The sequence below is a fragment of the Echinops telfairi genome, unplaced genomic scaffold (genome assembly GCF_000313985.2).
Source record: "Echinops telfairi isolate 266 unplaced genomic scaffold, ASM31398v2 ScPeMD7_7475;HRSCAF=8513, whole genome shotgun sequence".
Lineage (NCBI taxonomy): Eukaryota > Metazoa > Chordata > Mammalia > Afrosoricida > Tenrecidae > Echinops > Echinops telfairi.
The window spans coordinates 31645989-31657060 of record NW_022111379.1 but is presented as its reverse complement, the minus strand read 5'-3'; the positions used below and the strand labels follow the sequence as shown (position 1 = coordinate 31657060).

At 49.9% G+C, this 11072-nt stretch overlaps 1 protein-coding gene across 1 annotated transcript in view; it reads left to right on the top strand.

Moving 5' to 3' along the window:
* Positions 1-11072, top strand: part of TBC1D2B (TBC1 domain family member 2B) — a gene marked incomplete at its 5' end in the record, with an annotated part of 106262 nt that overhangs the window by 32368 nt on the left and 62822 nt on the right. The window contains one exon of the mRNA XM_004699720.2: positions 731-884. Coding sequence (XP_004699777.2) covers positions 731-884 — 154 coding nt within the window. The remainder of the gene's footprint in view (positions 1-730; positions 885-11072) is intronic.

The window sequence follows — 11072 nt, the reverse complement described above, 5'->3', positions numbered from 1 at the left end:
TAGTGTACTCTCTTTACTGTGGAGTACTAGTGCATTGCTAACTGGATGTGGCACAGTTCATGCACCCAATGACTAGAGGAAGAAGATTTGGTTGTCTTTAACTTTGAGTGAATCAAGCTCCCATAAATATCGACTGCGAGGGTGTTGTGTGAGTCAGTTTTTGTTTCTCTTGGGTACATACCTGGGGGTGGGGTTGTGGGTCAGTTGGCAAGTGCCTGTGTAACTACATAAGGAGTTGCTGTGTGTGGGAATTCCGTTTGTGCGACTTCAGCCATCCAGAGAGGTGTGCCATCGCATTGACTGCGGGGCTCTGTGCACCGAGTTTAAGTACCACTGCTTGATGTGCTCTCTACACGGAGAGCTGGGATTTCCCTCAAGGTGGGATTTATAGTGCTCAGAGTGAACAGGGAACAGGATTATTAAATGTTCCAAAAATCAATTTCCCCCTGGTGGGATGGGGGGGTGTTTGGATTATATTATTATTCTCCAATTTTTAGAATTAAAAATCTAGTCTGTGTGTTAAATTCTGTGTCAGACTAGCTCTTTTCTTGGCCAACTTGTGAGCAGAAGTGTTCTAACTAGGGATTTCCTTGACCTGTGCTCCTTCACTCCTCCTTTCTTGGGGCAGTGTGCAGTCTGCCCTCATGGAGTGCCAGCCCCCCAGCCCCCCACCCCAGCTCACCGTACTACTCACTGATGGCCATGATCCTATTTTCCCTTCTCTTCCCAGGCTCCTAACCGTCAGCTCATGACTTACTGGCTGCAGGAGCTTCAGCAGAAGCGATGGGAATATTGCAATAGTCTCGACATGGTCAACTGGGACAGCCGAACCTCGCCGACTCCTGGGGATTTTTCTAAGGGTCTTGTGGCCAGAAATAACACGGGTAAGTCAGACACAGAGCGGATCTGTGGCGGGGCTATGTGGATAGCCATCAACACAGCAAGTCTACCGAACAGTGGAATTCTGAATGAAACTGTAACATGCAGCCTTCCGTAGCTTACCGAGTGCTTCCACGTGCAGGACCCTGGCCAAGCCTGATGGCAGCTGGAAGCCAGGCAAGGCCAGTGCCAAGGGCGCTGACGAGAAGATCATTGAGCTGTGGTGGTATAACTCCAGGTCCAGCTCTGTGACCGGCTTGCTTCCAGCCACACCTGAGGGGGCCAGCTCTCACACCCGCATGTCCTAGCGTGGACGAAATCGCCAGAGTTTATAGATGTGTGCATGCACCGGGCCACTGCTCTCAACACCCCCAATTTGCATATCAGTCAAGTTTCCTAGGGAGAAGGTTTTAAACCTCAAGTATGGATTCCAACCTGTTCTGGTTTCCTGGAGTTTCCACAACTCACAGTGATCCCTGGCCAGCTGCACTTTAGAGAGAATATAGTTTATATATGATTCTCAGAAATGAAATTTCTGCAATCTTCTTATGACTGATTAGAGGACAGTAACTATCTGCAGACTCCACTTCCCCCAAGGCCTCTGGAGGTGGACTTGTCTTTGGACCCCTCTCTCTCAACAGGGAGAAGAGGGGCTCCGTCACGAAGCATGCTTCTGAGCGGGGAAGTGAGATGGGGAAAGGCAGGCTGCTCTGCTGGATTTTGTTAAGGACACAAAGGAGTGATGGTTGAAATTTAAGCCGGTTTTTAAAGGCTGGTTCTAGGAACCCTGGAGGCACAGTGGTTACTTGTTGGGCTCCTAACTGCAAGGTCGTCAGCAGTTCGAAACCACCAGCCGCTCCTCAGGAGAAAGAAGGGGCTTTCTACTCCTGTAAAGAGCTAAAGTCATGGAAACTTAACAGGGGCAGTTCTGTTCTGTCCTGTAGGGTCGCTATGAGTCAGCATCGACTCGATGGCATTTATTTTGATTAGTTTCTTAAGGACTGGTTCTAACACAGATTAAAAGAGATGGGAGTGGGGCCCAAAGCCCATCTGTAGACAACTGGACATCCCCTTACAGGAGGTTCGAGGGGAGGAGAGGAGCCAGTCAGGGTGCAGTGTAGCACCGATGAAACATACAACTTTCCTCTAGTTCTTTAATGCCTCCCCCTCTGCCCCCCCCCCCACTATCATGATCCCAATCTTACCTTACAAATCCAGCTAGACTAGAGGATGTACACTGGTACAGATAAGAGCTAGAAACACAGGGACAGATAAACCCCTCAGAATCAGTGGTGAGAGTGGCGATACCTGGAGGGTAGAGGGAAGGTGGGGGTGCAAAGGGGGAACCAATTACAAGGATCTACATATAACCCCCTTCCAGGGGGACAGACAACAGAAAAGTGGGTGAAGGGAGACATCGGACAGTGTAAGACATGACAAAATAATAATAATTTATAAATTATCAAGGGTTCATGAGGGAGGAGGGGAGTGGAGGGAGGGGAAAAATGAGCTGATACCAAGAGTTCAAGTAGAAAGCAAATGTTTTGAGAATGATGATGGTAACAAATGTACAAATGTGCTTGGCACAGCGGATGGATGGATGGATTGTGATAAGAGTTGTGTATAAGCCCCCAATAAAATGATTAAAAAAAGAAAAAAGAGATGTGGGCTGCACTGTATGCAACCCGTGGGGCCCAGGCTACCCTCCTGCTCTCTGTCGCATTCACACAGCCACAGCTTTGGCACATGGGCTTTTGTCTGTCCTGGAAACAATGCCCTTCAACTTTTATTGTTTTTCTTCTGGTCCCCCCTTCTTATTCCACCTTATCTTTCCACAGTCATAGTACTTTCAGCAGTTGAACTCGGGTCCGTAAGAAGTTACTGATAGACTCTGTGCCTAGTGATAGGCTGTCATCTGAGCATTCAGATCATTTCCTGGCTGACAGATTCTTAGGCACATCAAGACCTGAGATGATTCCTTCCTTTTCAAGTGTATTTCTCCCCGAGTTTAGTTCAGGAGTCTATTCATTGTCGTCTGATTCTTTTTTAAAACTGCCATTGTGTTCTTTTAAGGCAAAAGAAACACCATGACTTACTGTCTCCACCTTTTGGAACCTTCAGAAACCCTCCAGGGGAGCTGGGTGGGATCCTGATGGTCACCTGTGCCTCTATCATGGGCCACCAAATGCTGTTTTCTAGAAAAGATTCAGAGGTGTGAAATAAATGAAGCCAGAGAGGTAGCACCTAATCCTCTTATCTGTGAGACTCATCTTTGTTCTTTGGAGCCAACATGTTATAGCTGGGAGGCCAGAGGAAATATCTGAAACCCTCATTTGGCTTTTGGACTCACAGTGTGCCATTTACTAATTCATGTAGCAAAGTAGATGCTCATAATGGGCCTGGTACCTCCCTCATGGAGGTTGGCCTTGCAGGTTGGTTGTACAAAGAAATAGGCAGATGAGTGTGAAGGCCCAGCGGGGAGGGGCAGGTACCACAGCCTCCTGCATGAGCTGAGTGTAGCTTTGGGTGGTTCCTCTCTGAGGAATTGGCATCCACTCTGAGAGCTGAAGGCTGACGAGGAGCTAGCTAGGTTAAGGGCGGAGGAAGGATGAGCTCGGCGAGAGAGCTGGTGCATGGAGCCTGCAACGAGCTGTTCAAAGGAGCTAGTCTGGCTCTGGGTGGAGAACAGTGTGGGGCGGGCGAGCCAAGAGAAGTGACCGTTGGGCTTAGGATTTGGGACTTTGTCCTAAGAGCACTGGAGCCTTTGTAGATTTACCTGTAGGCATACATGTAACCTTAGACCTGTACCTACTTCTAGACGGATTCTAAAAACAGATCATGAGACTTGGACAACTGGGCAATTTAGGAGACAGAACGTTTCTGGAAGTCAGAATGATTTGAGTGGGAAGTCAAGGAGAAAAGGATTTAACAAGAAGGCAGCCCTTTTTGTTTGTGATCGGAGGCGAAGACTGGTTAGGTAGAGAAACATGTTACAGGGAAGCCGTGCTCACAGATAGCTGCTCGGCTTAGCCTCTCCATGCCCACTCTACCCAGACCCAAAGACTGACAACTGGCAGAACTCGGAGTGGCTTTGAAAACGAAACTTTCCCTACCATCCCTCTTAGTTACTCGGTGCTCTGGGCTCTTTTCATTCATTGCCTCCTAGTTGTCTCCTAGTCTGTCTTGGGAAAATACCAGGCATTAACAGGTTCCATTTACAGCTGTTTGTGGATCTTGGAAGGCAGTGCTGCTGGTGGAGGAAGCCCTGTGGGCCTGGGATGCAGTCCTGGCTCTGCATTCACAGGTTGTCACCGTATGCCTAAGTCACTTCTCTAGTTCAAGAGTTGGGAAACTGCACGACCAAGTTTTTCTTGGCAACCAGCCCTGCCCGGTCATTTACACAGTATCTGCTTTCACACTAGGGCAGAGTTGAGTAGTTGCCACACAGACGAGTAGCCCATGAGCCTAACAAATGACCATGTGGCCCATTAAGAGAACATTTATAGAACCCTGCTCTGTATTTTGGGCACAGCTCTGTGTCTTTTTGAACCTCGGTGTCTTTGTCTGTAGTCTTAGGCTGGGTTCCCTAGACGAAGCTGAACAGTGCTGTGGGATAAGCATTTGGCTTCTAACCACAAGCTTGGCAGTTCAAGCCCCCCAGCCTCTCCTTGAAAGAAAGATAAGGTTGACTGTTCCCATAAGGATTTATAGCAGGGGTTCACAAATTTTTTAAACGGGCTCAGTTCACTGTCCCTCAGACCCGTTGGAGGGCCGGACTTTAGTTTTTAAAAAAACTATGAACAAATTCCTGTGCACACTGTACATATCTTATTTTGAAGTAAAAAACCAAAACGGGGCAAAAACACCCGGTGGGCCGGATATATGCCCTCGGTGGGCCACATGTGGCCTGCCGGCCGTAGTTTGAGGACGCCTGACTTATAGTCTCCAAAACCCTATATTGGGTTGACACGTGTCGGAAGTCATCTGAATGGCAGTGGGTTTGGTTTTGGTTTGGGGTCCCCTAGAGAAAGAAAACCAAGTGAAGCTTGTATATGTATAACAGAGTCTGTTCCTTCCCTCTCCCATTTTAGGCATTATGCCACGTGCTTGGGTATAAACACAGATCAGGCATCGTCCAGGCTCTCACGGAGTTTGTGACCAGAGAGACATCACGTGCAGGACCAGAGGCAAACCCCGGTGCCTTCCCAGACTAGAGTGCTGGTGCTGTGGGTGTGTCTGGGAAGGCGTCCTGCAGTTGGAGAAGGCATAGCAGGAGTCCGTCCGCCTTTGGGAAGCAAAGGAAAGAGAGGCCCAGAGGCCTGCGTGTGAGCAGCAGTGAGGCAGAGGTCAAGCTGCACAGATGGCCAGGGCTTTCTACGACACATGCCAGCTTGGTGAGTGGGCGGGGGTGAATAGGGCCTCTATGCACTTGGACTGCAATCCAGAGGTCAGCAGTTCAAAACCACTAGCCACTCCATAGGAGAGGGATGGGGCTTTCTACTCCGTAAAGAGTCACAGTCTCGGAAACTCACAGGAGTCAGCATCGCCTCGATGGCACTGAGAGAGAGATGACCGAGTGATGGAGAGTGGAGTAATCAGCCAGACAATGAGCAAGAGACCAGGGAGCAGGCTGCCAGGGGTCCTCTTATGACCAAGAGGCTAGAAAGCACTGGGTATAATTGGGGGACCCTAAGTTGGGAGAAGAGAAAGCTTAGAGGTCAGACTGGATCGAGGGAGAGTACAGAGTAGATGCTGCTGCCCGGGCTCCCGGTTTGGCTGGGTAGGATGAGAAGCCTTTAACTGCTCAGAGATTGCTTAGGAGGATCACGTGGAAACTGGATGGGAAACGGGCATTGTCAAGTGTGAAGAGCCGGGGTGAGGGGGGGTATAGGAAGGAGAGATCATTTTGTGAGTGGATTAGGGTTATGTTCAGCCAAAATTAACAGGAAATCTGAGCCTGATGGTCTAACACCCAGAGATTGATTTGTTGAACACAATGGGCAGCGTGGCTGGCATAGCCTCTCACCAGTGCACTGAGGAATCTGAGCTGTTTCTAGTTTACTTGCACTCGTGCTAGCTGCCCCTAGAGATGTTTTTTTCCAGAACACACCCACTCTCCAGTGACTCATTCACTGGAGACTGTCACATGACCTGGCCCACCCTAGCTGGAAGGAGCTCAGCATGACACGGCCGCCCTCTAAGTCAGGGTTCCGTACGGAAGGGAGCAGCTGCATGGGTTTGGGAGAGGCGGCTGGCACTGTCACATAATTGCTCACACTAACCAGTTTTTTTCTCGAGTTTTTATCTTCAGAGTAAGACATGGTTACTGGTGTGATGGGAAGCTTTGCAGTAGTTGCCAGGTACTAGAAAGTGAGCTGAGTTTGTGGTCTGTCTGTTCTGTCCTTTTGGCCGTCCGTCCTGCAGCCTGGCCTCTGCAAGTGTACCATGTGTGTTAGGCAGGGTCCTACAGGTGCCATGTTAGCACAAAGCACCTAACACGCCATGTCTCCAACCCCACTGTGCCTCATCTTCTGTGTTTGGATAAAGATATACGTAGCTTCAAACGGAAGAATGATTTACAGAGGCTAAAACAGGATTAGCCGATCTGCACAGCTCTCGAGAATGAGGTAGCCAGAACCAAAAGGAGGCCTCTCTTAGCCACTCATGATAAGGGGTATGGCCAGCTTGTTCTGCCCACTGCATTCCTCACACAAACTAGGAGCAAAGCAAGTCAGGGATCGAAGGTCTCTGGAGATTTCTTGGGAGGTGACGGGGGCTCACTCAAGGTAGACTGAAGTGTGCTATCAGTGCGCGGATGGCATTTCTCACAGAGCACCGTTTCCTCCTGTGTGGCAGCAGCATCACCGAGGGCAGCTGTAACACTCTGATGGCTTGAGTTGGGAGCAGGGGAAGTCGCTGCTGCCTCCAGCCCTGAGTGGTGTGTGCAGTGTTCTCTGAGCAAGCTCTTGTAGCTGCCTGCAGAAACCAGGGTTGGGTGTGGATTTAGCAAAGCCATAGGCAGCATTTGGTACCAGGATTCCCGAAGGTGATCACAGAGACTGCTTCTGTGTAATCCCATCTGTAAAATGCTACAGCCCTCTCGCCTGTTTTAAAATGTAAGTGCTGTCCTTCGCCGCGCCAGAGCTGCGTGGGAGTCTTCCCTGTCACTCCGAGGGTCACTGTCTGATGTTCTCCTGCATCCCTCTTTCCAGTATTTACTCAATGCCCTCCATGCTGGGTGTTGGCTCTGCTGCCGTCAGCCAAGCACGGCCCAGCTCTTCCAAGATTGTCTTGCCTTGGTGGGAGTCAGAGCAGATGGCCAAGAAATTGAATAGAGTCCTGGACTGGCCCACCAAGGGACTCATGATCCCTGGGGGCCAGTGGTCTCCGGCTGCTCCGTTCTTTTCCTCTCTTGGTGCTTCACTGTGCACGAAAGAGCGCTGGTGGCACAGTGGTTCAGTGCGTGGCTGCTGACTCACAGATGGACAGCTTGTCCCTACCCAGCAGTTGACAGAAAGGCCTGCCAGTAGTCTGCTCCGGAGAGTACAGCTGTGGTGAGGAAGCTGGGGCCGGTCTGTCCTGTCGCATGGAGTCACTGTGAGTTAAACATCGACAGCTCATAAGAACAGGCGCACCCTGTGCTCTTTACAGGAAAGCCTCTACTGCTTCCGACTCTCCCTCCCCACCTGGGTCAAGCTCACTCTAATGAAGCAGACAAGCCGTTTCACGTGAGCCCACCCTCTCACCATGGCTTTAGGTCCTGCCTTGCAACCTCTGGCCCGTGTGGCAGTGATCCTTTCCCAGCGGTCTTCCACATTTCTTGGATTCCCTGGCAGGTTTGACTCATGATTCATTGGGAGCCTGGTGGCATAGTGGTTATTGTCAGGCTGCTTTGCTACTGGCACAGTCAGCCATTCGAAGCCACCAGCCACACCTCAGGAGAAGAGAATGTTTTCTACTCCTGTAAAGAGTTAGTCTCAGAAACCCACAGGGGCCCTTCTAACCCAGCTTGGAGCGTCATTGTGAGTTGGAATCGACTCGGTAGCAGTGAGTTTGGCTTGGTTTTTTGAGACATGAATTGAATTGTGTTCCCTCACCCCAAATATGTGTCAACTTGACTGGGCCATCGTTATGTAATGATGTCATCCTCCTCCAGGATGTGATTTATTGTGATCAGCCTATCTGTTAGGCTGGGTTGTCTAGAGAAAGACAACCAATGACTCTCGTAATGTATAGGAACAAACTTGATATCAAGAAGTAATCTTATATCAAGAAGGTGGCCCAACCCAGTCCAACTCAAGTGCATGAGTCCAGTGCTAGCTGGAACCCTCTGCAGACTCATGTGGCTGTAGGGCAATGAGACAGAAAGGGGAAGCCAGAAGCAGGGAGATCGGTGGGTACAGGTGTGCGGATTCAAGGTCAGGGAGAACATGGCAGGGGCTGACAGCTCCCAGGTCGGCTGCCCACAGGCAGACACAGAATCCAAGCAAGCAGGAGGGCAGGGTGAAGGGCAAGAGAGAGAGAAATCCTCAATGTCTGTCTCACTGGGGGCCACGCCCCCAAGGAGGCCTCATCAGGCTACCACCTGACTGACAGATTGGACTCCACTCTTAGCTCCACACAGGGACCATCAAGTTGGCATAAAATCTGACCATGACACTGCCATTCATTCATAAGGGGATTGGGGTAGGATGCAGCACACTTCTTCAGCTCCCTGCTCTGAAGTTTCCTGGAGGTGTGCTCTGTATCACCCTTGACGAGAAGTGAGCAGAGAAATAAGGGACCTACTATTTCCAAGAAAGGAGACCCAGAAGCAGAGCCTGTCCTTTGGACCTGCAGTCCCTCCGCTGAGAAGCTCCCATAGCTGTGGGGGGACTGATGCTGAGCCATGGGAAGGTCACCCAGGAGTAGAAACTGAAGGAGACGGGCCTTCTTGTAGAGCGCACCCACACCCTGGGTTAGGACTTCTCTCTGTGCTCTTTAAAACCAGCCACGGTGTGGTGTTTCTGTCACAGCAACACTAGGCCACTAAGACAGGCATCCTCCCTGAGTTCTCAGTTCTCTGTGTGGGTTGCTGCCCGAGAACCAGAGCCTGACTGAAGGTAGCAGGAGAGGAGAGGGGAGGCAGGTGCCCGGTTTGGGTGCCACATCGTGTGTCTTACATTGCGTGGGCTCAAGGAAGTGGAGGGCAGGCCTTTGCTCCATGTCACACTTACATCAAGAGGCCGTGCTGGGAGTAGAACCTAGTCAATATGAAAATTATAAGTTAAAACTCACCGTGAGTTCTCATTTAGGTGTTTGAAAATGTTAAAAAGAGAATAGAGAAGTCCAAACTCTGAACACCCAAGGTCTTCAAACACAGACCTGCTCTGCTGAAGCAGCAAGACCAAGTTCATTGTTCATGAACTCCAGTAGCTGCCCTCCCCCCACAATGAAAAACAAACTCACAGCCTTCGAGTTGATTCCAACTCATAGCGCCCCCATAGGACTGAGTGGACCTGCCCTTGTGGGTTTCTGAGGCTGTCCGTCTTTCCAGGACTGGAATGCGCCTCTCTGCTGCAGGGCAGCCAGTGAGTTGGATCTGCTGACCCCACTCAGTGCGGAAGCCACTGCACCACCAGTGGTCCGCCTTCCAGCCTTCAAGGAAATGTTGTGTCCTCGGGTGCGTTTTCCACTGAAGTCCTTCCTTCACGCACGCTCATGTTAGGATGTCTAGTGACGAGAAGCCAGCAACTCCCTCTCAGTTAAGTAATTCCCACATGGTCTATAGAAAATCCCAAACCAGATGGAAATAACCCCAACAGCAAAAGCAGGATTCTTTTTCTATACGTGTCTATTGTGTGGTGGGTGTTGAGAACGGTGCAGCACACCCGCCACTGCACAGCCATTCTGCCTCCTGTCCTGCGTTGCTCCCCCTTGTTGGTGTGAAATCAGCCGGGGGGTCCTGTCTCACTCTGGGGCTGCTGTTTTCCCATTAATTCCCTGTAGACATTCTTGAGAGAGCACATTCCTCAGTGCAGACATTCCTTACTAGTTAAATGAAGCTGTGGTTAGGTTTTAAAATTACTTCAGGGGATATTTTTGGTTTAAAGATCATTTCAGGACCAATGATTTCAGGGGTTCACCCAGCCTCAGTGTCTCCAGAAAGTCTGGAGTCCATGAAAATTTTGAGTTTCTGTTCTGTATTTCCCCCTTTTGATTATGGATTCTGTAAAAACAAAAACAAAAAACCCCCTGTGTTTTCAAATCAAATAATTCCTCATAAAAATTGCCTGTGTCTGCCTCAAGGAACACAAAATCATGTCATTGTGTGTTCACTGTCCCGATACGATTGCTGAAGACAAATGGGTGCGTAAGCAAAAGTGATGAAGGAAGCTGATGGTGCCTGGCTATAAAAAGATATTGTGGTATCATGGGGGGGCGGGGGGGGGGCGGCAGCCTCTCACCACTAATCACGGGTTCAGTAAACACAATTGTACGATTGAGATATATATATTATATTAAAGTCATCGAGAGCATGAGAGGTAGAGGAGAGATTGGAATAATGGAGTCAGACACAATTCATGGTAGCATACTCACCTCAGCCCCGCTTGGTGGTCCTCATGGGGGGAGCCCAGCCACGAGAGCAGGAGAGAGCCTCCGGAGTGAGAGCAGGAGAGCCCCAACTTTATTGCTAACCAAGGGCGACATCTCATTAGGGGTCATGATTATAGGTAACCACAGGAAGGGGCAGTACAACAGGCATACCCAGCGTAGGACAGGGATGTATGATAGGCATAAGCGTAGCAGGAAGGGTATGAGCTAGGGGTGTGCGCTTAGGAATGGGAAGGTCTAGGGGTATACATGTGCAAGATGGGCGGACCCTAGATTCATGATGGCAACCTAACCTTGGTCATCCTTGGGCGGGTTTTACCTCTCTGGGGTCTTCTACAAGGAAATAGACAACTACTATCCTTATCAGAAGGGAGTGGGCCCGACTTGTTGGGGGATAAACAGTGGTGTCGCTTGATCTAGATGGCTGATAGCTCTTAGGGAGAATGACCCCTGATCTACTCCTGATGACCTTCAAGTGCATAACCATTCGCAAGCAGCTAAGTTTGGCATGTATTTGGGGGAGACAACTTGGGAGAAATCCTTCTGTTTTCCACAAGATATAGTGTCTGGAGTCTTAAAGGCTTGAAGGTAAACATGTG